Source organism: Mchenga conophoros, linkage group LG23, assembly GCF_057382185.1.
Source record: "Mchenga conophoros isolate Kocher_MC1m ecotype Shallow Benthic linkage group LG23, M_conophoros_male_GT1.1, whole genome shotgun sequence".
NCBI classification, from domain to species: Eukaryota; Metazoa; Chordata; class Actinopteri; order Cichliformes; family Cichlidae; genus Mchenga; species Mchenga conophoros.
In genome coordinates this window covers 38155594-38183034 of record NC_140547.1, presented here as the reverse complement: position 1 = coordinate 38183034, position 27441 = coordinate 38155594, and the positions used below count along the sequence as shown (strand labels likewise).

General features: G+C 40.3%; 2 protein-coding genes across 3 annotated transcripts in view; one reads left to right on the top strand and one right to left on the bottom strand.

Annotated features, from left to right (window-relative positions):
* Positions 1-27441, top strand: part of LOC146547770 (rho GTPase-activating protein 6-like) — a 136002-nt gene that overhangs the window by 46722 nt on the left and 61839 nt on the right. The gene's annotated exons all lie outside the window — the stretch shown is intronic.
* Positions 2693-3814, bottom strand: LOC146547771 (zinc finger BED domain-containing protein 4-like). Its single transcript, XM_085265451.1, has 4 exons — positions 3662-3814; positions 3430-3573; positions 3267-3335; positions 2693-3171 (listed from the first exon to the last, which is right to left on the bottom strand). Exons 1-4 carry the CDS (start codon positions 3812-3814, stop codon positions 2809-2811), a joined length of 729 nt encoding a protein of 242 aa, XP_085121577.1. The 3' UTR covers positions 2693-2808.

Below are 27441 nucleotides of genomic sequence, written 5' to 3'. Positions count from 1 at the left end.
CAAGCACCATTTCGTGTTGCTGCAATGAAATTTTAGCAAACTGGACTAGCGTACCACATTGTTTTTCACCCTCTGTAAGTTGAATCATTTCCATCAGTGTGAAATCTTTTCCCAGTACATATTGGTGCAGATATCCAGCATGATTTCTTCCCATTCACATTTGATTTGTTCAGTGTTGGGAAGGTTACTTTTAAAATGTATTCCACTACAGATTACAGAATACATGCCCCAAAATGTATTCTGTAACGTATTACAGAATATGTTACTCAATGAGAGTAATGTATTCTGAATACTTTGGATTACCTAATATATTATGATGGTTTTTTACAACTAATGAATGTCCTATTGCTGTGTGATTTATTACTATTGCTGAAAGCTACTCGCCATACCAGTAGCAACTAGATTTTTAAATCTTAATATAAAATGAGTAACAGTAGGGTGGACATTAGGTAAGGCTGCACTTTTTGCAGTGATCTCGTATAGAAAACTATTCAGTATATATAAAACAGGTCCGCGGCTCCGAACTGTAGTAAAGGGACCTCTGGCTAATACGTCGGGTTCGTGTCAGGCTTGTAGCTGAAAACTAGCTTTACTTTGTTGTCTGGGTCAACTTTACTAGCGAGAGACAGAGAGAGGCGTTGAAAGGCTGCTCCAACGGAACTTATTGTTTCAGAGGAAAACACGAACACAGTGTACAGTCGAGTCTTAATAGCTTACCTACAACTGGGCTCGTCAGGCACTCTTTTTGGCTGCAGTGGTTATTAAATGCTTCCAGCTCCCGTTTCTGCTCGGTGACAACTAGAGCTGGGCGATAGAACGATAACGATATGTATCGCGATATAACTTTTTCTCGATAGAAAAATTAACCTATCGCGATAGACCTCGCCGCTCTTGTCCTCTTAAAAAAACAAAAAAAAAACAAAAAAAAACCAGCCAATCCAAATTAAGTAGCGCAGAGCCGAACCAATCACAGCCGCAGCGTCACGTCACGTGACTTGTTACGTACAGCACAAGTGCCAAGCCGCACATGTGTATTTGTTTGGGAAGCAGCCAGCCACCGTACCGCCCGGGTAATGGAGGAAATTAGTGTGCCGACTAGAAAAATCAACCGAGCGTGACCGAAGGTTACCGAAGAGAAAACAGATGATGGTTCCAATGCCGGAGAGATTGTCAAACGGAAGAGCCATAGAAGTTCCGTAGTGTGAAGGTATTTTGGCTATTTCAAGTCTGACAAAAAACAGAGTAGCGTGCACTGTAAATTGTGCCGAAAGCAAGTCTGGAAATACAATAAACTGGTGCATGCGCTACGTCCACACGTACCCGGGTATTTTTGAAAACGCAGATTTTTCTATGCGTTTGCACCTTTCGTCCACACGTAAACGGCGTTTTTGGTCACTGAAAACGAAGATTTTTAAAAACTCCAGCCAGGGTGGATATTTTTGAAAACTCGTTTTTGCATTTACGTGTGGACTAGAAAAACGGAGAAAACGCAGCGTCAAAGGTGTGCGCATTTTTTGACGTCACACTGTGCGCCACGTTATTGTTTCGGTGAAATGAATTTCTACAATACTGTTACTGTTAATTCTACTCTCTGCAGTGTTTAAATGCTTACATATACACACAGTTACTGTCCCTCCACACATACCACTCGGTTCTGCTTCTATGCCCCAGCTTTGTTTACTTTTTCCCACCGAGGCTTCTAGACTTCTGATTGGCCAACATTTCTGCACGGTTAGGAATCTAGCGCCACCTGCTGCTTTGGCATGTTCATAGCAGCGTTTTCCTTCATTTCTGCCTTTACGTGTGGACGGGATTATTTTTTAAAACGAAAACGGAAAATCTCCGTTTTCAAAAATACCCGTGTACGTGTGGACGTAGCCTCAGTCTCTGACTGGAAGCGCTAATTCGTCATTCGGCTTTTGTCAGACTAAAGTAACTGTTAAAACTGTTTGAAAAGCTAAGCTATACAACAAGGAGAGATTGAGAATTTCCTTTTAGTTCTCAGTTTATTTGATATTGACAAAAGTTAGTCAATTTTGTCTGTTCTTCTGTAAAACAAACTAAGATTTATTTTTAGAATTAATATTTTGTTTCTAAGTGGAATTGACAATTTAGTCGTCTGTTTCGTTTGTTCTATTTTGAAACTTAAACGCTTTAGCGGCTGCCTTTTGTGTATTTTGCAATATTTGCCTTTATTTATCTGAAAAAGTCTCATGTTCCTTAAGTACATCTACCCTGTTGAACTTATTATGGGAAATAAATATTTAAATAAAAACAAGCTGCTGATTATTTCACATTTTACTTGTGAGCAACGGCACATTTAAATCTTACAAATATAGTTATTTGGCTTATATCGTGATAGATATCGTTATCGCCTGAAATGAAAAAAACATATCGTGATATGAAAAAATCTTATATCGCCCAGCTCTAGTGACAACTCGTACTTTTCCACTCTCTTTTTTCTCCCTCCCTCGCTCACAGACACATAACAGGTATGGCAGTCCATTCTCCCTGCAGCACGGACTGCACTGCCCATGAGTAGGGATGGGTATCGTTTAGGTTTTATCCGATACCGGTGCCAAAACGGTACTTTTGAAACGGTGCCGGTGCTTAAACGGTGCTCGAACCGGTGCTTAAAGAATAAAGAACACAAACTTCGTCCAAAAACCTCTTGTGTTTTTATTTTCCCCAGTAATTTTTTTAAGCAAAATTATAACAAAGTTAGCCCTTTCTGTCAATAAAACATAACGTCTTTGGAACCAGTGCTTAAACAATTGAAAACAAACTTTGTCATGAAACCTGTGATGTTTAGCAGTTTTTTTGCAAGAAGATAATCATATTAGCCTTTTCTGGAGCTATACGGCATCGCTCTTGGCTGATGGCATGCCCAGCACAAGAGAAAACTCTTTCAGAAGGCGTTGATGAGGCTGGGACACACAAGTATTTTTCTGATAGGGCAGATAAATTGGGGAGTGTATCCCTCTTACTCCACCACCAGGCCACAGGGTCTTGTCCAGAGGTAATTCCTGGCAGTCTTTTGTATATTTGAAGCTCCTTCTGTACCTGCTCTGTGATTGAGGGGACTCTACCCGCTTGAGAAGCAGCCTGTTGAAGCTCTCTGTCTTCATCCTCAAACAGCTTTTCTAAGGGTGACTTTTGGACCTTACTTAGCTGAAAAACAACAAAAAAAGATGTGTGAGGTTTGCAAAATAAATAAAGATCACTTTTAGAATGTAGTGGTTGTGTTAGAAAAAATCTGAAATTACATATTTTTCTGGCTTGTCCATGTCAGCATCATCCACCTCGCTGTGTGCTTTGGGGTCCTCAGTGGGAGGCTATGGACACACAGATAGTAAAAGAGCATTCCTTCAACATAGAAACTACATCATGATGCAAAAGGACAAGATTGTACACACACAATGAAAATACCTGCGCAACTGCTACTGTGGCATTTGCAACTGCTGCCTTCTCCAACCTGTCCCAGATGTCAGTAGCTGCCTCACCATCTAGCCTGCCTTTAAAACGTGGGTCCATCATCGTGGCCTCCTTCAGAAATTTCTGAAGGTTTTCATCCTTTAAGTAAAACAAGATATAACATAGGAGCTGATACTGAAAAAAGGTAACCCTATTTTCCATGCGCATTGACATTGTCTGCAAATACCTGATATCTTTTCTGCAGACTACCCCAGACTTTCTCTTTTATTGAAGAGGTGAAAACACTGTCTTCATCACATCGGCTGAAATGTGCCTCCAGCTTGGCCAGGATGGGGATGATTTGGCTGCATGTGGGTGACTTGTCACTTGAGACACACATGGTTGACGTGTACAGGACTTGCATGCACTTAATAAACTCCTCTGCCTTGATTAAATCAGTGTGCGTGAACCTTTCTAGTCTGTTGAAAAATTTTCACAATGTTAAAGGTAAATGACGTTATTTAGCTCTTGCAAGTGATGCTCATGTCATTCACTTCTCCATAGGCTTCCTCAGCCGTTGATCCAGAGCAGCTACCTGGATTGCATCAAACTGCTCCATAAATCTCTCCACCATTAGGAAGAGAGAATTCCAGCGCGTCTTAACGTCAAGAATTACATTATGCTCTGGCAAATCTAAAGCACAGATAGACACAAACATATTTTAAATTACTATAAAAAAGGTAATATGAATAACAATACTTCTTGATATGTAACTGCATGTGCTACTTACTCAGGATTCGCTGCTTTTCTCTGAGCACAGTTTTGCTCAAGGATGAACGTTTGAGCCACACCACAACTGAACGGATTTTGGCACACCAGCTGGAAACTGCAGGAATGTCATACACCTTTTGTGCAGCCAGGTTGAGGGTATGAGCAAAGCATCCCACTTTTAAAAAGTCCAATTTTTTCAAAGCAACATCCATGTTGCAGGCATTATCTACAGTGGCAGCAATTATTTTCCCTCCCAAGTGAAATTGCTCCACAACGCTTGATATTTCTTTAGCGACAACTGGACCTGTTTGTGACTCATAAACTGCTTCAGTGCTGAGCACATTCTGCTTCATTTTGCCTTTGTAGATGTAGTGAACAGTCACTGTGAGGAAATGGTCCTGAGCAATACTGGTCCATCCATCACAGGTGATAGCGACCTTGTTAACCTGTGCCAAATTCTGGATGAGGTTTGTAGCGACTTCCACAGTCGCTAGAGGCCGGGGATGAAGCCTGCCTATTTGCCTGACGCGCTGTCAACTTTACGCAATAATGCGAGAGGTGGAATTGTTTGCTTGTTTATTAAAGTGCTTTGCGATTTTTACAGAGTAGTATCATCGGCTCCTGATTCAGACTCTTACAACGTCACAGGCTCTAATATAACGAAGCGAAACATGTTGTGCAGCGGTCAACAAAAACTACGGCTACCCAGCCCTCCTCTCTGTCAAAATCAAAACCAGTGAATGACAGACTGACAACGCCCATTTATGTCACCGCTAGCACCCACGTGACTCCCATAACAACCAAGCAAATAAAAACCCAGTGATCATCAGAATTCAATACATTCAATTATGGCTCCTACACACCAGCCCCTAATTATTAGGATCCCTTCTAATAATTACCCATAATTAACCAAGTAGGAGACATAAAACATGCAGAGAAAAGTCAAGCATTTACTGTATTTCAATATTACCCGCAGGAATCCTATAGGTAATCTTAAAGTCTATCTTTAAAGAAAAAAAATGAGAGACATTTTATGTCCAAATACAATCCAAGTCTGATAATTGGACCCAGAAGTCTTTGACTGTGATCTGCCTCCAGCAGTAGACACAGTTTGGTAATAGGTCGATCCAGGCAACTAGTCTGAGTTTTAATCCGAACTTGACGAACGAATCCTCTTCGGTCAGGAAAAGTCTTTATCACACGTCCCATTGGCCAAGAGTTTCGAGGTGCCGAACTGTCCATGATAAGAACCAGATCTCCCACGATGAGGTTCCTTTTTACTCCAATCCATCGCTGACGTTCCTGTTGCTGTAGTAGGTATTCCTTCACCCATCTTTTCCAAAACAATTCAGACATGTATTGGACTTGTTTCCATCTTCTGTGTGTGTACATATCAGTGGAATGGAATACTCCTGGTGGTAATATCGGTGAGGTCTTTAACAGAAGAAGATGATTAGGGGTCAAAGCTTCCAGGTCGTTAGGATCCATTGAGGCTTTGGTAATTGGGCGGCTGTTAATGATGGCTTCAACCTCACAAAGTACAGTATGAAGACCTTCTTCATCCAGGTTTTGTACTTTCATTATGGAATTAAGTACTTTGCGAACCAGTCTTATCAGTCGCTCCCAGGTTCCTCCGTGATGTGAACCTCCAGGTAGAAAAATGTTTAAACAAGCGAGTAACAGAATTTTCTCCAGCTTGTTCAACACTCACTGTGGCAACTGTTTTTACCTCAGGATCATCAGATGCAAGCAGACTGATGTCATCTGGGTAGACAGGCCATTCACTCCTAGATTGTAGAAGATACTGAGGCCCAGACAACCATTTTGTATTCTTCATAAAAACATCGACTTTCACTCCTCTTGAGGCCATATCTGCTGGATTACTGGCAGTGTCCACATATCTCCATTGCGAGGAAGATGAAATTCTTAAGATTTGTGAAACTCGGTTGGCCACAAAAACCTTGAATCTTGAAGTTTCACTCCTGATGTATTTAAGAACAGAAGCACTATCTGTCCAAAACACAGAATCCAGAAGTTCCATCTGCAGCTCTTTCCTCCAGAGTACATCCAATCGACTGGCCATGGTTGCTGCAATGAGCTCCATCCTCGGGATGGTAAAGGATTTAAGAGGAGCAACGCGAGCCTTTCCCATAACAAACGCACAGTGTCGTTCTGAACAGATGTTTTCAATCAGCAGGTAGGTCACTGTTCCATACCCATCCTCACTGGCATCACAGAAATGGTGCAACTGAGCACTCGTGATTTCTCCAAATCCATCAGGTTTCAGACAACGACTCACTTCAAACTTGCTCAATAGCTGGAGCTGCTGGAGCCATGTTAACCATCTTTTGGAAAACAGCTCTGGTACGTTATCGTCCCAGCCGATTCCTTCCTGGCATAGATCTCTTAGGATTTTCTTAGCAGTTAAGACCACAGGACTTAGCATTCCAAGAGGATCATAGATAGAACTGACAATTGAAAGTATTCCTCTTCTGGTGAGCGGTCTGTCCTTGAGCACAATCTTGAACTTAAAAGAGTCTGATTTTATACACCACTCCACGCCCAAAACTCGCTTGATCATTGAGGAATCCAATTCCATGTTCAACTCTTTCATTCCTGTGGCTCTATGACTTTCAGGAATTGATTCCAGCACTGCAGGCTTGTTGGTGATCCACTTTTTGAGCAGAAATCCTCCTTTGGCACACAAAGAAACCAACTCGTGGTACATTAACACTGCTTCCTCATCAGTTTCAACGGACAGAAGACAATCGTCCACATAAAAACAGTGCAACAACTTCTTCACAGCTTCCTCACTGTAGAGATGTCCGAAGTCATCCGCACACTTTCTGAGTGCAAAGTTGGCACAACTTGGTGACGAAGTTGCCCCGAAGAGATGTACATTCATCCTGTATTCAGATGTTGGTTGTTCCAGATCACCTTTAGGCCACCAGAGAAATCTCAATAGATCTTTATCTTCAGCTGGAATCATGACTTGATGGAACATGGATTCAATATCTCCCATAACTACAACTGGCTCCTTCCTGAATCTTGTGATCACTCCTATTAAAGAGCTTGTAAGATCAGGTCCTTGTAAGAGTTGGGAGTTTAAAGATGTTCCCTGATAACTCATTCCACAGTCAAACACAACTCTGAGTTTCTTCTTGGTCGGATGGTAAACACCATGGTGTGGTATATACCACAGCTTGCCATCATTGCGATTCATCTCCTCTTCCGGGACCTTTTCAGCATAACCTTTAGCCAGAAGCTCATTCATGAAGACTTTGTACTCAGTATGAAACACTGTGTCTCTCTCAAATCTCTTTTGTAGAAAGCGCAGACGTTGTTGAACAACTTTCTTATTGTTTGGCATACTGATACTGGCATTCCGAAAAGGTAATGCTATCTGGATATGACCACCCACATATTTGGCAGAGTTAGTCACTATTTCCAGAAATCTCTGATCCTCTCTTGACAATCCAACCTGCTCATCAACTTTGCTCTCAGGAAAGTCATTCTTGAACTGTTGCTGCCAAAGCTCCTCCAGCGTGACAACAGAAATTCTGTTGACTGTAACTTGTGGATGCTTCTGATCACCTGTAGCTTCACAGTTTCCTGAAAGTGGTCCATTGATGGTCCAGCCAAGCCTTGTCCTTACGGCATACGGTCCTCCATCAACACTACACACCACTTCCAGAGGTTCCAAGGCTTTGGGAATGTTCGTTCCAATCAGAAGTTCGATTCCTGCATTTATTTGAGGCAAGGTTATGTGTTTTAAATGTGCCCATCCTTCAATATCTCCTGGTGTTGTAATATTTCCTTTATGTACAGGCATGGACTCCTGTGTGTACACTTTTGGCAGTTCCAGAAATTCGTCACCACAAAGAGCGGCAACCTCCAGTCCTGATAAAGTGTTGCTGCTCACAATTCTTTCCTGGCCCATGGTTCTGAGGAGGATGTTTCCTTTCCTTCCCTCAAGGTGAAGTCTGCGCATCAGACTCTCAGTGCAGAAAACTGCTGTGCTCCCTTGGTCCAAAAAAGCATATGTTGTAATAATGTTGCTTCCTTTCTTTGACTTTACTTGGACAGGCACAATGGGCAGTTTACAGTCCTGGTCTCCAGCCCCTGTAAGACCACTCGACACCAGTGTGTTCACATGCGGTTGCATGTTCCTGTCAGTCTTTTCAGAAGGTGAACTTTCTTTGTGCAGGATGGTGGGATGTTTCCGGCTGCATTTTGAACAGGAAATCCTCTTACGGCAGTCTTTACTGATGTGTCCTATACACAAGCAGCCAAAACAGATGCCATTTTCCTTTAAGAAGGTTATCTTCTTCTCATGAGCCATTTTTCCCAACTGTGCACAGACGTCCAACATGTGTCTTCCTCCACAACAAATACAGACGTTCCTTCCAACCTGATTATTTTTCATTTCCATTTCCGTAGGCTTAGGTGTACTCTCCACAACTTGCATAGTGGTGGCAAAGCTTGTTCCTTTATTTCCAGGTCTGCCTTGATACTTGGCTTTACTCATTCCTTTTGTTGGTAAAGAAAGCGGAGAATCTTGTATATTACCGAATACAGGATCAGTTAATATTCTTATTTGCTTCTCCAAAAAGTCTGCAATATCCATAAATTTGGCTCTTCTTTTATGCCTTTCTTGCAGGTCACAAACATGGCTTCTCCATTTGTCCCTAAATTTATACGGCAATTTTTTAATAATGTTCACCATATTAGAAGGCATGTCCAAATCACTCAGATGCTGCACCTCCTCCATTGCATTACAGCATCCCCTGAGGAACAAACTGTAGTTCTGAAGAGCTTTTACTTCCTCTGTTTTAATTGATGGCCATGAAAGTGCCTTGTCCAGATATGCAGCTGCGACCTTCTGTTCATCACCATAGTGCTCCTTTAACAGTGATTTTGCCTTGCGATAACCATGATCTGAGTTCATTTGTTGACCGCTTCTCACCAATTCCTTTGCATGGCCTCTTGTGTACTGTTCCAAAAAATTAAGAGTGATGTTATTTCATTTTGTTTAGTCATTATTCCAATAACATCATTTTGTGGTTCCGGTTCCACCATACCATTTGTATAACAGTCATTTTGTCCATTTGCATCAGATGGGTTTGAAGGAATAACTGAATATTGTCGAGGATGCTTATTTTGAGAAGATTCAGTCAGCACGGCTTGTTGCATGACACATTCCTGGGTTTTATCTTTTCTCCTGTTTTGAGTTTCAGCATTAGTCAATGAATTTTGTTTTGCAGAAATGTGAGGTATAAATTCCAATGCATCAACATTAAGGGTTTGTTTAGATCTTTCATGGAAAATGTATGAATTCATTCCATCTGAAACTTTTAAAGATCCTTTTTTGCTTGTTATACTTTGAGCTTTAAGGACATTTATTGTAGCCATTTTTTCAGCAATTTCAGTGTCCAATTTTAGCCTTTCCTTTCTTTTACGAAGACGTTCCTCCTCTTCTTCCAGTACATGTTTCTCATCCAATAATTTCTGCTTTATCATTAAAGCTGCCAACTCTGCCTCAGCTTTCATACGAACAGATGAAGTTGAAGATCCTGATAAAGTAGTTTTGTCGCTTTCAACATTTGAAACACTATCACTTGGCTTGATATCATCCTCCACTTCTGTCTCAGTATTTGATGCAACATTGTTTTCCAATAAATTGATTTGCTTTGGACGAACAGCAGGATTTTGTTCTCTTTGATTTATCCAGTTCTGAATTTCATTTAAAAACACATTGGTGTATTTCATGATACTTGAAAACCATTCCTCTTGTTTTATTACTTCCTCCTCTGGCACCAAAGACGACACCTCAACATGTGAACTTGAAGCCTTTTCACACAGTGCCTTTAAATCCACCAAATACTGCTTAATTTGAGAAAGATTTTCATTGTGTTGCATGAGCGCTTTCATTTTTTGTATTAGTCCTTTCATTTTATTGACATAAATTTTGCATTCATTTTGTAATTTTTCGATTTTATTCAACAATGCCTTTCCAGTCATTTTTCTTTCTCTTTTCTCCCAAATGATTAGAGGAACAATCATCACCACCTGCTTGACTCATGATTTTTTTTTATTTATTTATTTTAATCTTCAGTGATCATCCATTAAAATATATCCACTGGAAGCCACAATAGACTTTGACCATAAAATCCTTTCAACGTAACGGCACTTTAATTGTCCATTTGAACGTCATCCAAGCAGCATAATTAATAAGACGCAGCGCAGACATCATTCCAAGGGCGCAGCCAAAAACGTTGCACATTTAACCAACATTCATTCCATTCAGTGTCTCCTCTTGAACATCTCAGCGCTAATGCAATGTGGCTTCCTTTTCCACAACCAGACATGCACAGGTATTCTTACCTGCGCTCCTCAGAATTGCGTCAGGTGTGTCGGTGCTGCTGGGCTCACTCATTCAGATGCGCTGCACTTACTTGGCGTCTTTCAGGTTCCTTGATCTGATTTCTTTTGATCCTGCTTGCGGCTTGCTTCTCCAGAATGCCGTTTTTTGTTGACTAAAGATGTAGCGACTTCCACAGTCGCTAGAGGCCGGGGATGAAGCCTGCCTATTTGCCTGACGCGCTGTCAACTTTACGCAATAATGCGAGAGGTGGAATTGTTTGCTTGTTTATTAAAGTGCTTTGCGATTTTTACAGAGTAGTATCATCGGCTCCTGATTCAGACTCTTACAACGTCACAGGCTCTAATATAACGAAGCGAAACATGTTGTGCAGCGGTCAACAAAAACTACGGCTACCCAGCCCTCCTCTCTGTCAAAATCAAAACCAGTGAATGACAGACTGACAACGCCCATTTATGTCACCGCTAGCACCCACGTGACTCCCATAACAACCAAGCAAATAAAAACCCAGTGATCATCAGAATTCAATACATTCAATTATGGCTCCTACAAGGTTGCTTTTCTCCACACAATACCAAGCAGGTATAAGTGTGTTGGATAGATCATCCCTGGATGGGGGCTGATACCTCGGATTAAGGGCAGAGGACATCTCCCTGAATTGAAGAAAAATAACAAAACAAAAAAGAAAAAGAAACATATAGCTCACCTTTTATTCAAATATAGTTTACTTATAATATTTAGAGAAGACTTACAAAGCTAAGCAGCTATGAACATACTAACCTTTACAGTATTATGCAGTCTATTTTTTATGTCAGAGTAATACAACATTTTTCACCTGAATGATGGTGACTCCACCGTTGAAAATGGATGGAGATCTTTGACTATAAATTTTGTCACTGCCCTGTGAATTTCGTCCACTTTTTCTTTCGTCATTTTAGCCTTTTTGGCCAGGATGAAGGGAGTATCTGCCATCAAACAAGAAGACAGCCGCATGTAACTACGACGGTGTTTGCTAGTTCACCTTACATGCATTAATGTAATAACGTGGTTAGCCTACTCAACTTAAATTACACACGAACAACATTAAGATACTCACCCAGAGAAGAATGGGTGCTGCTGCCATCATCATCATCAGTTATCATTTCCGCTACGCTGGCGGCAGGGCTAGGGGCCGGACTCTCCTCTTCGGGTTCTTGGATGTTGCTAACTCCGAGAACAGGCACCGCAGCAGATGTGCTAGGTGTGCTGTCTTGCTGCAAGTTATCAAATGCGGTGCATTTCTCGGCTTTTAAAAAAACGCTATGCGACACCATGTGTTTCATTAGATTTGAGGTGTTACCTCCTTTGCACATTATTACCTTTAAGCACTTGTTGCAGGCTGCTGAGTTTATATCTTTTGCTGTGAAATACAGCCACACTCTCGAGCGCTTCGCCTTCGGCATTTTAGCTCCGCTCTAAAGAAAAAACCGTACATACCTGGGCCCGCCTACTATCCTGGGAAAGGAAGTGATTGGCTAGATTTCTCAGGGAAAAAAAGCACCGAATTGTGCGCTGCTTTTCGGTCTGGTTACTACCGTTTATGTCAGAACCGGTTCCACAATGGCACCGGACACCGGTACCCATCCCTACCCATGAGGCTACATTCTTTAGGGCATAGGTGTCAAACTCTGGCCCGTGGGCCAAATTTGGCCCGCAGCCTAATTACATTTGGCCCGCGAAGCCATACCAAATTACTATTAGAGCTGGCCTACTGGTATTATACAGCTAATATTAGTGATGGGTCGTTCGCGAACGAAATGGCTCTTAGAGCCGGCTCTTTGACGTGAACGACGCGAGCCGGCTCCTTATCGCCATCACGTGGGGTTTTTTTTTTTTTTCTTTCTCTCAGCCTCTCTCTCTCTCTCGCACTTTTTTTCCGTTTCACTCTGCACGCGAGCCTTGTGCTTTACGCTGGGCAGAGGGGAGAGGGGCGGTAGTTACACTCAGTAGAACAGGAACAGAGCCAGAGAGAGAGAAAGAGAGGCAGGGACAACAACATTAGAAAGGTATAGTAATCATCCACAACTATTTTCGGTTGCAGATGATAAAGGATTGAGAAAGTTTATTCATGCAGGTCCATATGACAGAGAATATGCATGTTCTTTTAGTTTTCATATTATAATTTATATTTAATTGTGTTGTGGTTTGCAGTGTTTTGTGTTCTTTTCACTTTAAATTTGTGAAAGGAAAAAGCTGAAAATTTAAATAGTTAAAAGTTGAAATGTGAATAGTTGATTTTTGTATTATATGATTTATTTATTACATTTTATGTGGAGTGAATAAATAAAAGTATATTTACGGTGGCCCCTAGAGACAAAGCACATACAAACTTCAAATCACGTACGAACTCTGAAGCATGTACAAACTCCAAAACACGTACAAACTCCAAAACACGTAAAAACTCCAAAACACGTACAAACTCCGAAGCACGTAAAAACTCAGAAGCATATAAAAACTCAGAAGCACATAAAAACTCAAAACACGTACAAAAGACAACAGAAGTGCTCCAGGATTCTGGGCGCAGTGTTGAGCCTTTGTTATCTTGTGGCTACACAAGCCAGCAAGTACCAACGACCGGATTTGGTGTGTGGTAATCAGAATCAGAAAGGGGTTTATTGCCAAATGTTGAGCAGGTTTACAACATTAGGAAATTGCTGCGGTGCTTCAGTGCAAACATAGTGTCATAAATAGCACTTAAATAGACATGAAAAAATAAAAGTAGGGATAAGAATTAAAAGTGCTACGTAGAAAATAACAGGTAATAACAGGTAAATGAACTTTTTTTTTAAATTATTTGAATATATATATGAGTGCCTGTGTATAAATACACAAACAAATACACACATGCTTTCAATTGTGTAATTTAAGTGATCTAGTAGCTCTGCTTTGGAAGTTCAGTTCATGCTAGAAATGTGTTTTGGAGTTTGTACGTGTTTTGTCTCTAGGGGCCACCGCATATATTTATATATAAACATATATAAATAAAACCACTTGTTTTTACGTTAGTAATTCCTTTTGTGCATAATTTTATATTATTGTTAATAATAAATTAATTAAAGCAACAAAACAACCTGAAGAGCCGGTTCGGAGCCGAAAGAGCCGGCTCTTTTTAGTGAGCCGAACCGAAAGAGCCGGATCTCTAAAAAGAGCCGGAAATCCCATCACTAGCTAATATATATATTGTTTAGTATTAAGCTTTGCTTGTTCCATATTTTTACAGTTTTTCATATAGTTTTTCAGCAAAACGTGTTTGAATCCATAAGAAAAGATTCATTCTTATATCTGGAGGAATAAATATATTTCAATAAATATTAACGTTAGCCCGCGACTTTGTTCCAGTTTTGAATTTTGGCCCACTCTGTATTTGAGTTTGACACCCCTGCTTTAGGGCGATGCCTGTAACACTCTGCTATTGCCTTCATATTAAATCATTGTAAAAAAAACTTTTTCACGTCATTATGAGACGCGAGATTGAGACACGGGCATTTGAGCCTCTTAATGTGTGTTTTGTTTGGGTTTCCACCGGCGTGGAATTACCAAAAATAGAGCGAGCATAGCCTAACATATGAAACAGGAAAAAACCGCAGTGTAATCCATTTATTTCAACAAAGTAACTGTATTCTAAATACCACCTTTTTAAACGGTAACTGTAATGGAGTACAGATACTCATATTTTGTATTTTAAATACGTAACGGCGGTACATGTACTCCGTTACTCTCCAACACTGGATTTGTTTTCAAAGTGTTCCTTTTATTTTTTTTGACAGTGTACATATGTAGTATGACTCTGTTTTTTACTCCTTGCACAGGGACTATGGATGAAAATTAGGAATATGTCCTCAAATCTTACATTGCTACACAATCTTACAAGGTCGACTGAAATCCTGATTGAGTTCCATGAACCCGCGTAACACTGAAAGGTGAACTGAATGGAAGAGTGTTTTCATCTAAAGAATGTGACACTCAGAGGAGTGAGAGCAGAGCCAAAAACAACATTAAATCATGTCGACATGGCCACTGCTGGTTCAGACAATGCAGATGCCGGTAGTACTAAGACAACCCTCAGATGAGATTCTGACAGAAATGAAATCCATAAGCCTTCCATAATCCGTAAGAAATTTCACCACCACTTAGCAGCACTCTTGGTCATTTATTTTGAAGTATTATTGAAATTTAATTTCAGTGATCACCAGGACATGAAAATAGTTTTTATACGTTGACCAGCCAATAAATCTGAAACCTCACATTGAGTTGCAGCATCTGAAATTCTCTGTACTTAATCTGTGAGTGATTCATGATTCACGATGAACAACAAATCATTACAAAAGCTCATTACGCCGAGTAAACCACCACAAACGTTCCTGTGGGGCTGTTTTACATTTGTTAACTGATCTGGGTTTTTTTAATAGTTGCACTGCTTTATGACACATTTTGAGTGTGGTGGTAAAGTACTAAGAACACATGCAGTTTTTTGTTTTTCTTTACTTCTGCCTGCAGCGGTTAATTTCGTTCAAGAAGCGACGATGATTGGAGGCCATATGAGTTATTTTCTGAATTTAAGTCTAAGATGTTTAAAGGGAAAAGTTAGCCTGTCAGCTATAAATGTGGGCCAGTTTAATTTAATCTGGGGAAAATGAAGTTCAAAGTACTGGAACTGCATGCAGCATCTCTGCAATGTACCCTGCTATTACAGAGAACTCATAAACTGCACAGTTAGATACACAAGAAAAAATTGTATATATATATATGTGTACTCAAAACCATCCACCTTTTCTTTAAGTGTCTGAAAATTAAATGCACACTGACTGTCTATTTTAAATACACTCCTATGATTTATGATTAATATTATTATCTTCAGTACCAAGGCCCTAATCAAATTATTTGTCTCTGGACACAATATTTATGGTATTTTCCCAACATCAATTTCCCACCATTATTTGTGCCTCTTAACACTATTTTTCATCTGTTCCCTTTCATATGTACTGATTAGTGTCCATGTACGTGACTTTTAAAGGATGAACAAAGCATTGTTTTGATGTTTGAGTAGGTGGTGGTGGAGCAAATCATTTCGCCGCTCATACATATCCTAGATTTTCACACTTCGTTTAAGCTATTTTTTAATATTTACTAATGAAAAACATGTTTCTTGGTTCGGTACCACCTCGTCCACCTAACTACCTGGTTAGGCAAGGTTATAAAAGCTACCTTGTTGGGGGCAGGGGGGCATGACTTGATTAGGGTCTTCTACTTTTGGTTGCTCCCTTTAGCCTATCATTCTGTCACAAATCATGCCTGATTCCTCTTCTCTCCCATGCATACCTCAACTTCTCCAGTCTTTCTTCAAACTTCTCCCTACTTTCACTGCAGATCATCAGTCAGCCAGTTCACCTAAATCAAGGTTGATTAGGATGAGACATTAAAACTGAAGTGTTAGTTTTACAAAAATACATTTTGTAGCTCTTTTCTTGGTTGCCATGCTGAAATATACCCACTTTATCTGGACAAAATAGGTACTGCTTACAAGAAACAGACTAATAAAAATGTGACTGCAAACAAATATATATTGCTTTTTTGTGACTGCTTCATGATTTGCTATGAAACTGGGCTCTGTCCCTGACACTGTTTTATATCTACTGGACTTCTGTCATAGTTCTAGCTTGATCATTTTTCTAAGGTGATTTCAGCTATTTTTGGCATTGATCCCTGATGAATGAATTTGAGGATTCAAAGATAACAAAAAATAATGTATGTATGCCTTTAAAGCACCTGACTCGCATATAGACAACCTAACCAGTATTACTTATAGATGCACAGAGAGCAAGCTGTCAACCAAGTGACACAAACACGCTGACAGAGCAGCAGGTAGAAAGCTGGACAGATGGATGGAAGGTTGGAAGGTCACATCAAGAGAGAGACAGACACAGATAAACATGTACAGAGATGTGCTGACAGACTGAGACAGAGAACATACTTCACCAAGAAGAAAAACGGATTTATTTTGTCAGTGTGGTGACGCCACTGAAAGCTGGGCAATTACAACACCCAGGCTTAGAGGAATGCATATGACTTGAACAGCACATGCCATGCACACATTCAAAAAATAGAAACCTGTGCTGAAATCAGTGTGTGCGCACTCTGATATGTAAGCATGCTTTGATATCAAGATGTAAAAAGGTTTTGCAGGAGTTTTATTTGCTTAAAGCCAAACTTAAAGTGTATGATAATCACAAATGAACATATGTTTGCTTCTCCTACTTAAATCTTTTGTGAATGGCACTATTAGAGGTCAAGCGCTGGCCTTAAATCAAAATTTCTGAGGCTGATATGCATGTAGTAACCCACTCAGGCCATTTACTTGCTGACAGAATCAACAATGGCTGGTTTGCAAAAGAGAACATTTTAACTGGAGCAAGACCAAAAACACACTGGCCATCTGTAATTGTTTGGATATTTTTAATCTGTTTTCTAATAAAGAAGATTAACATGTAGATGTCGACACATGTGCAATCCCCGGCATGTTTGGATAATTATTCATGTGGTGTGCATCAAACCAACAACTGGAAATGTCCCAGTAAAAAACAACAACAACCCAAAAGCATCTGTTTCAAGGAGGGAATGCTGACATGTGATAGTGAGAGCCTGTGTTTGGAGAGCTTGGTGTAATAAGAGGAACTATGAGTCAAACAGCATTAAGAAAGAATACAGAGGCTTGGAATGTGTGCAAAAGCTAAATCTGAACCCACCACTTAATTTAAATCAATCAGTCATCAGTAGCTACCAAAACAAATGATGTGAGATTACTCAGACCTAATTTATGTACACAGTAGATTGCTTGTCTTATGTTTCCACCCAGATGATATTGTTTCGTTGACAGTCTAATAATAATTTACAAAGAAGTTTTCATTATATTATGGTGGGGTTTTTTTTTCAATTTGAAGAGTGTTTAATGGGCAAAAAAACCTGTAAGTGAAATCACTATCTAACCTTTGTATTGTCCCTGTATTACACTAAGTATAGCATACTTTTAATTCAATTCAGTTTTATTTATATAGCACCAACTCACAACAACAGTTGCCTGAAGGTGCTTTATGATGTAAAGACCCTACAATAATACAAAGGAAACACAGAAAACCCCAACCATCATATGACCCCTTTTGAGCAAGCACTTTGGCGACAGTGGGAAGGAAAAACTCTCCTTTAACAGGAAGAAACCTACAGTAGAACCAGGCTCAGGGATATTAACACCAAAATAGTTCAGGTATGTGCCTTTGAAGAAACAGTGCCAGTTGTATCCCTCTGCCTTACATCTCTGTTTTGCTGCCTGCCAGTCAAGCTAGTCCAAAGTAGAGATGGCACAATACCACTTTTTTATGTCCGATACTGATACCGATATCATAAATTTGGATATCTGCCGATACCGATATGAATCCGATATAGTGTTTTTAATCAACAAAACTGTTTTTTTAAATATCTTGCTGCATTTTATATAAAGTTCATACTCAAGTTTAAAACAACAACTACACTAAAGCTATTCTGTTATACCTGTATGCAAAAAAAAAATATTTCATAGTTCAGCAATACTGATCAATCTAATAAACTTAAACCTACACCATCCTCCCTATTCTGGTATTTTAAAGAGTACTTAGCGTAAATATTAAGCAACCTAACTAATAGGGTTCCAACTCCCAGCAACAACAAAAATAAATAAATAAAAAATGGGGAACCACCCCTCACGCGCCACCTCATGATGCTTAATCGACGTAATCAACCTTAATTTGATGCAGTGTGAAAAAAAATGCACAGAAATCAATTATTTTTCAAGAAATATTAAATAGATTCAACATCTTTCTTCAACAAAATTGCAGACTGCACAGATGGTACCTTCCCAAAGGAAAAAGTACTATAGCTTACTAGGGTATATTAGACTTAATAGTCACTATATGCAGTAATGGACTTCTATATATTTTACATCAAATTAAAACTTTGGGTGTCAGATAATTATTTATTAAAAGCTAGACATTTTAAATGAGAAAAAAAAAAGAAAAATATGTCTTTGTGCCCCCTTTTCCCTGTTCATGCCCTATCGGCCCCCCCTGGCTAAACTTTGTTAGATCTGCCCCTGCACAGTTACCAGCCATCAGCTGCATAGAAAAAAGATCCTCGAGTAGAAAGTAATAATAAATAAATTCTAACAACAGCTTATCAAGCTTAAACGTGCTGCTGTTGTTTATCCACTGGTTTCCTCTTTCTGGTGCAAAGTGGGCCAAAAATAAACAAGAGAGACGGAGTCGCGACAGAAAAGCCGATCAGCTGATCATTAAGCAGTTTCATGATTGAAGTAGCAGCAAGAAGAGGCAGTCGCTCCATATATCGTTTGTTAAGCTTAACGCAGGAATGCTTTACAAACATTCAGAGATGGACTTACACACTTGCTTTACTTCTCTCGGGATAACTTTGTCGGAGATGAAATGCCGGGTTGCTAGTGAAGCTCCAAATGCTATCCAGACCACCGACAGGTCCCGCATGCCACAGCCGCTCTATCACGTGATGCATACTGCTCCGACGTGCTAACGTTCTGAGGCGAGTTACGGCGTGTTGCAAGTTTTGTGAGGTGCTTTCGTGATATTTAACGGGTCGGATTACATTTTTTATTTTTCTCCGATATCCGATCCAGTAATTTAGGTCAGTATCGGACCGATACCGATACGTAATATCGGATCAGTCCATCTCTAGTCCAAAGTAGACGAACATACACCTCAATTAAGGCCCTTCAAATGTCCACATGCCTTTCAATCTTCAAATGCGCTTGTTCTGCCAGAGGTTTCTTCATGTTAAAGGAGAGTTTTTCCTCCCCCACTGTTGCCAAGTACTTGCAGATATGGAGCAACTGAGGTAGTGTTATATCTCTGAGGCTGTTGGGTTCACTATTGTGAACCGGAACTATATAAGAAATAACTGAATTAAATAAGTGGACTGAATTTAAAGGATCACCACTATTCCACTCAGTCCAGTCTAATGGCAAATTGTTAAAAACGTGGAAAATTTGTCTCTTCAGCCCTTCGTCCTTTTAACCTCTCAGTGCTGAAATGCTAATGGGGTATTGTTGGGACACTGCTGGACACCCAACTTTATGAATATGATAGCTCGAGAACAAGCCAATGGAGGAAATCATGTCGCAGGTCATTTCAATAGATACACCATAAGTTCATCGATGACTTTGACTATCAGTCAAGTTTTCCAGAAATCTTGTGCAATAATTGTGACCTAGGTTTTTAAAATTGACACTGTGGCAGACCACCAGGTGGCTCCACTCTCACCCAGGGTGAAGGGAAGTGAGGGGGTGAAGGTTTAGGCGTTTTCTATGTTCAGTTGTGTAAAGTAGTGATGGGATTTCCGGCTCTTTTTAGAGATCCGGCTCTTTCGGTTCGGCTCACTAAAAAGAGCCGGCTCTTCCGGCTCCGAACCGGCTCTTCAGGTTGTTTTGTTGCTTTAATTAATTTATTATTAACAATAATATAAAATTATGCACAAAAGGAATTACTAACGTAAAAACAAGTGGTTTTATTTATATATGTTTATATATAAATTATGCGGTGGCCCCTAGAGACAAAACACGTACAAACTCCAAAACACATTTCTAGCATGAACTGAACTTCCAAAGCAGAGCTACTAGATCACTTAAATTACACAATTGAAAGCATGTGTGTATTGTTTGTGTATTTATACACAGGCACTCATATATATATTCAAATAATTTAAAAAAAAGTTCATTTACCTGTTATTACCACACACCAAATCCGGTCGTTGGTACTTGCTGGCTTGTGTAGCCACAAGATAACAAAGGCTCAACACTGCGCCCAGCATCCTGGAGCACTTCTGTTGTCTTTTGTACGTGTTTTGAGTTTTTATGTGCTTCTGAGTTTTTACGTGTTTTTGGAGTTTGTACGTGTTTTTACGTGTTTTGGAGTTTGTACATGCTTCAGAGTTCGTACGTGATTTGAAGTTTGTATGTGCTTTGTCTCTAGGGGCCACCGTAAATATACTTTTATTTATTCACTCCACATAAAATGTAATAAATAAATCATATAATACAAAAATCAACTATTCACATTTCAACTTTTAACTATTTAAATTTTCAGCTTTTTCCTTTCACAAATTTAAAGTGAAAAGAACACAAAACACTGCAAACCACAACACAATTAAATATAAATTATAATATGAAAACTAAAAGAACATGCATATTCTCTGTCATATGGACCTGCATGAATAAACTTTCTCAATCCTTTATCATCTGCAACCGAAAATAGTTGTGGATGATTACTATACCTTTCTAATGTTGTTGTCCCTGCCTCTCTTTCTCTCTCTCTGGCTCTGTTCCTGTGCTACTGAGTGTAACTACCGCCCCTCCCCCCTCTGCCCAGCATAAAGCACAAGGCTCGCGTGCAGAGTGAAGCGGAAAAAAAGTGCGAGAGAGAGGCTGAGAGAAAGAAAAAAAAAAAAAACCCACGTGACGGCTCGCGATAAGGAGCCGGCTCGCGTCGTTCACGTCAAAGAGCCGGCTCTAAGAGCCATTTCGTTCGCGAACGACCCATCACTAGTGTAAAGCAGTGATTAAAGTTGGAGGGGAAAATTGAGATCTCTTACATACCTCCACAACACCATAAATTAATCTACTAGAAGGCTAAGGGATAGTGCAAGTGGCATAATATTAATGCCCACTAGAAAATGAGCATTCAAACAGGGTGTTTGTGTTGCATTTAAAACCAAATCCTGATCTTTTCTTGAAACTTACCAAGTAGTTTGGTGCTGAAACATAATGAATCAGCGCAAACGAAAGTAAATTGCAAAAATAATACGGAACCATAAAACTAGTGAAGCTCAAACTGTGGTTTCATGTGAATATCCTGCCATCAAAAAAAACTTTGTGTTATGTCTTTTTTCTCATTGACACCATTTTCAGGTCACTACAACTTGTCCAAGTTTGGAGATTTCCATTGCTAGGACACCACAGGTGAAAGTCTGTCTCCATAAAATCTGTTAACTTTAGGTTAAACAAATCTATTTATGTGTTTGCATTTTCTTGTTTAAGTTTATTTTCATTTTTTAATGTGTTCCAGCTGTTTTCTTGTGCTTATGCAGACAAACAAGCGTCACAAACACAAACCAGTGGATTAAATTTTGTGATGATTGCACAAGCAGCTGTGGCACTATGTTGATTGATATATTCCTCATGAGAGATAATGGTAGAATATTCTCTTAAAAAGGCAGCCTGGATTCATTATTGCAACTCATTTTAAATAAATTGCGCATAAATTGCGCAATTGCCATAAACCCCCCAGGAATTACATCTTCCGCACTGGCTAGAAATATTCTGGGAGTGTGTATTATCTAATTTTGAATGTATCCTGTCAGGACAAACATTTCCATGGAACAACAGTCCTGTCCTCCCAGTAGCTTTGAGCATGCTCTGATGGAGGTGGTATGGAGATGAAAGCTAAAGCAATGCACAGCTAGTACTCAGAATACTTTACATCCCTCCTTTCTCCCCCTCATTGGTACTCAGGACAGAGTATGGTGATTTAGGACAAGTGGGTTGGTCTGTTGATAGAGGCCTCTAGATTGAATCCAGACCCATGCTGTCGTCACTTTGTGTGTGCAAGTGTGTGTGTGTGTGTGGTTTTGGTCTATGTTGAGTGATCAATGCCCCTTAAAAACAACTTTTTGGTGTGTTTTTTTTCACTGCCGGATGAAGATCGTCTCTAGAGTTTAAATGTGGTCTGAAAACCCTTGACAAGATATAATTTGTAAGTCGTTTTTGTTTGTAAGTGATTTCTCTATTTACCTCCTGAGTGAAGGGATCCACGGTGCTGTCTTTTTCTCTTTCTGTCTCACACACACACACATTCCCCAGTTCTGAGGTCATCCCCTGGAGCCTCTTTGTGCAACTCCTGCTGTAAATTCGTTTATGTGTGCCCAGGTTTTTACCCCCACCCGCTCCCCTTTCTCTCTCACACCTTCATCCTTGCAGCTGAAACTAAAGGTGAAAGATCAGCATCTGAAAGAAAGAGAGAAAAAACCTTAAGAACAACATGTAATTAACAATCAAAGTGGTGATTGTGGACTGAGTTTTTCACGTTTTTTTTTCTTGTGCTGTTGTAGTCGATAACTTTTTTCATTTCCTGTATATATTTTAGCTAGATTTGTAAGTATGCAGTATTATTTTAGTTGATTTCTTTTCCTAAAGTCATGTTTGTATTTTATTTTCAGCTAAATGTTTTTCTCAAACTTTCTTTTGTACTCACTCTAACAGCCGTGGAAAATGGCTGCCGGTCCCTTAGCCTGGTTTTGCTGGAGGTTTCTTCCTGTTAAAGGGGAGTTTTTCCTTTCCACTGTCGCCAAAGTGCTTGCTCAAAGAGAATCATTTGATTGTTGGTGTTTTCTTTTGTCTTTTTGTATCATTGCAGGGTCTTTACCCTACAATGTAAAGCCCCTTGAGGAAACTGTTGTTGTGATTTGATGTTATATAAATAAAAGTGAACTTAATTGAGCTTTTAGTAAAGTAAATCACCTTAAATGACACAGCTGGTGTTGCATGATGTGTAACTGACACATATATTTGCAAACTAATAACATAATACATGTAAAAAATGAAAAGAGAAGAAAACTAAAGATAAATTTAAGAAATATGGAAATAAATAGAGTTTGTTAACATATATATAAAAAATAAAAAAAAACACCCAGCACGCCCCTGCGGGCGGTTTAGCCTTCAAGCTCGGGTCCTCTACCAGAGGCCTGGGAGCTTGAGGGTCCTGCGCAGTATCTTAGCTGTTCCCAGGACTGCGCTCTTCTGGACAGAGATCTTCGATGTTATTCCCGGGATCTGCTGGAGCCACTCGCCTAGCTTGGGAGTCACCGCACCTAGTGCTCCGATTACCACGGGGACCACCGTTACCTTCACCCTCCACATCCTCTCGAGCTCTTCTCTGAGCCCTTGGTATTTCTCCAGCTTCTCGTGTTCCTTCTTCCTGATATTGCTGTCATTCGGAACCGCTACATCGATCACTATGGCCGTCTTCTTCTGTTTGTCTACCACCACTATGTCCGGTTGGTTAGCCACCACCATTTTGTCCGTCTGTATCTGGAAGTCCCACAGGATCTTAGCTCGGTCATTCTCCACCACCCTTGGGGGCATCTCCTAGGGCTGGGCGATATATCGAGTTTTTTAAAAATATCGATATATTTTCATACGAGATATAAGATGTGACAATATCGTTTATATTGATATAGTCTATGTTATGTTATAATTATACTTGTGGAGCCGCAGGTTTGCCTCTCTTTTGTCCACTTTTGTCTCTACGCAACGTTACTCGGCCTCGCCTCTCCTTCACTGAACACAACTCCGCCTCCCCCATAGCTTCACCTGCAGGCAATGACAAGATGAAAGCGGAAAATCTCCGTTAGCGAGTTACCGTGCGTGGGGCTGGACGGCGTCAACATGTTAGCGAGCTAACCGCGCTAACGACATGCAGCCCGGAGGGGCTGCACGGCCTAAAATCCTATCATTTTCTCAAAAATCGACAGTGCGCCTTATGTATTAATTCTGGTTGTGCTTACTGACCGCGAACCGATTTTATGTGGTACACAGCGCTCAGCAATCTGTCAAAAAATGTTTTAATATGACTTTGCTAAGCTACGGAGCTGCACCGCTTGATGGATTGTCGGAGGATTACGGCTACCGAGGAGGAGCCTCGCGGAGTGATACGTACTGTGTGTGTATAAGGACCACAAATGGCACCTGTTCAGAGACGTGGTGCAGCTGTGAAATCTGTCTCTTTGTTATTATGCTCAGCGTCTATTAGTTTACATTTTGACTGCACAATTGTGAGCTTTTTGTTATGCACAAAAACAACATTATTTTCTTTTATTTATGGACCATGATTATTTAATAAATGCTGATAATTTATTTTTGAGTAATTTCTTCATGTACATCTACGCTGTATGTAAATAAAAGTGCCCATGTGACATCTGGGACACAGTGTGACTAAGAACTCTCTTTTTGTTCTTAACTTGTGGCTTTAAAAAAAAAAAAATCGAGATATATATCTTATATCGCCATCCAGCTAAAAAATATCGAGATATGAATTTTGGGTCATATCGCCCAGCCCTAGCATCTCCCATTTTGACCTTGGGACTTCCAGGTTATACTCGGCACAGATGTTCCTGTACACTATGCCGGCCACTTGGTTATGGCGTTCCATGTATGCCTTGCCTGCTAGCATCTTGCACCCTGCTGTTATGTGCTGGATTGTCTCTGGGGCATCTTTACACAGTAGTGATGGGATTTCCGGCTCTTTTTAGAGATCTGGCTCTTTCGGTTCGGCTCACTAAAAAGAGCCGGCTCTTTCGGCTCCGAACCGGCTCTTCAGGTTGTTTTGTTGCTTTAATAATTTATTATTAACAATAATATAAAATTATGCACAAAAGGAATTACTAACGTAAAAACAAGTGGTTTTATTTATATATGTTTATATATAAATATATGCGGTGGCCCCTAGAGACAAAACACGTACAAACTCCAAAACACATTTCTAGCATTAACTGAACTTCCAAAGCAGAGCTACTAGATCACTTAAATTACACAATTGAAAGCATGTGTGTATTTGTTTGTGTATTTATACACAGGCACTCATATATATATTCAAATAATTTAAAAAAAAGTTCATTTACCTGTTATTACCTGTTATTTTCTACGTAGCACTTTTAATTCTTATCCCTACTTTTATTTTTTCATGTCTACTTAAGTGCTATTTATGACACTATGTTTGCACTGAAGCACCGCAGCAATTTCCTAATGTTGTAAACCTGCTCAACATTTGGCAATAAACCCCTTTCTGATTCTGATTCTGATTACCACACACCAAATCCGGTCGTTGGTACTTGCTGGCTTGTGTAGCCACAAGATAACAAAGGCTCAACACTGCGCCCAGCATCCTGGAGCACTTCTGTTGTCTTTTGTACGTGTTTTGAGTTTTTATGTGCTTCTGAGTTTTTATATGCTTCTGAGTTTTTACGTGTTTTTGGAGTTTTTACGTGTTTTGGAGTTTGTACGTGTTTTTACGTGTTTTTACGTGTTTTTGGAGTTTTTACGTGTTTTGGAGTTTGTACGTGTTTTTACGTGTTTTGGAGTTTGTACATGCTTCAGAGTTCGTACGTGATTTGAAGTTTGTATGTGCTTTGTCTCTAGGGGCCACCGTAAATATACTTTTATTTATTCACTCCACATAAAATGTAATAAATAAATCATATAATACAAAAATCAACTATTCACATTTCAACTTTTAACTATTTAAATTTTCAGCTTTTTCCTTTCACAAATTTAAAGTGAAAAGAACACAAAACACTGCAAACCACAACACAATTAAATATAAATTATAATATGAAAACTAAAAGAACATGCATATTCTCTGTCATATGGACCTGCATGAATAAACTTTCTCAATCCTTTATCATCTGCAACCGAAAATAGTTGTGGATGATTACTATACCTTTCTAATGTTGTTGTCCCTGCCTCTCTTTCTCTCTCTCTGGCTCTGTTCCTGTGCTACTGAGTGTAACTACCGCCCCTCCCCCCTCTGCCCAGCGTAAAGCACAAGGCTCGCGTGCAGAGTGAAACGGAAAAAAAGTGCGAGAGAGAGAGGCTGAGAGAAAGAAAAAAAAAAAAACCCCACGTGACGGCTCGCGATAAGGAGCCGGCTCGCGTCGTTCACGTCAAAGAGCCGGCTCTAAGAGCCATTTCGTTCGCGAACGACCCATCACTATTACACAGCCTGGTGTGATAGACCCCAGCCTCTATGGATCTTGTACTCAGAGATTGTTCTTGTGCTGCCATGATTAGTGCCTTTGTGCTGTCTTTCAGTCCAGCTTTGTCCAGCCACTGGTAGGATTTCTGGATATCAGCCACCTCCTCTATCTGCCGGTGGTACATACCGTGCAGGGGCCTGTCCTTCCATGATGGTTCCTCGTCTCCCTCCTCTTTCTTGGGTTTCTGCTGCCTGAGGTATTCACTGAGCACTCGGTCAGTTGGGGCCATCTTCCCAATGTATTCTTGGATGTTCGTTGTCTCATCCTGGACTGTGGTGCTGACACTCACCAGTCCCCGGCCCCCTTCCTTCCGCTTAGCGTACAGCCTCAGGGTGCTGAACTTGGGGTGAAACCCTCCATGCATGGTAAGGAGCTTTCTTGTCTTTATGTCAGTGGCTTCTATCTCCTCCTTTGGCCAGCCTATTACCCCAGCAGGGTACCTGATCACGGGCAGGGCGTACGTGTTGATGGCCCGGATCTTGTTCTTACCATTCAGCTGACTCCTCAGGACTTGCCTGACCCTCTGCAGGTACTTGGTGGTTGCAGTTTTTCTAGCGGCCTCTTCATGGTTCCCATTCACCAGGTACTTGTAACTGTCCTCTATGTCTGCAATGTTGCCTTCTGGTAGTTCAATCCCCTCAGTTCTGACTACCTTCCCTCTCTTTGTTACCATTCGACTACACTTCTCCAGTCTGAACGACATTCCAATGTCATTGCTGTATAGCCTGGTAGTGTGGATCAGTGAATCGATGTCTCGTTCACTCTTGGCATACAGCTTGATGTCATCCATGTACAGGAGGTGGCTGACAACTGCTCCATTCCGTAGTCGGTATCCGTAGCCAGTCTTGTTACTGATCTCTCTGAGGGGGTTCAGGCCTATGCAGAACAGCAGTGGGGACAGAGCATCTCCTTGGTAGATCCCGCACTTGATGGTGACTTGTGCTATGGGCTTGGAGTTGGCCTCCAGTGTTGTA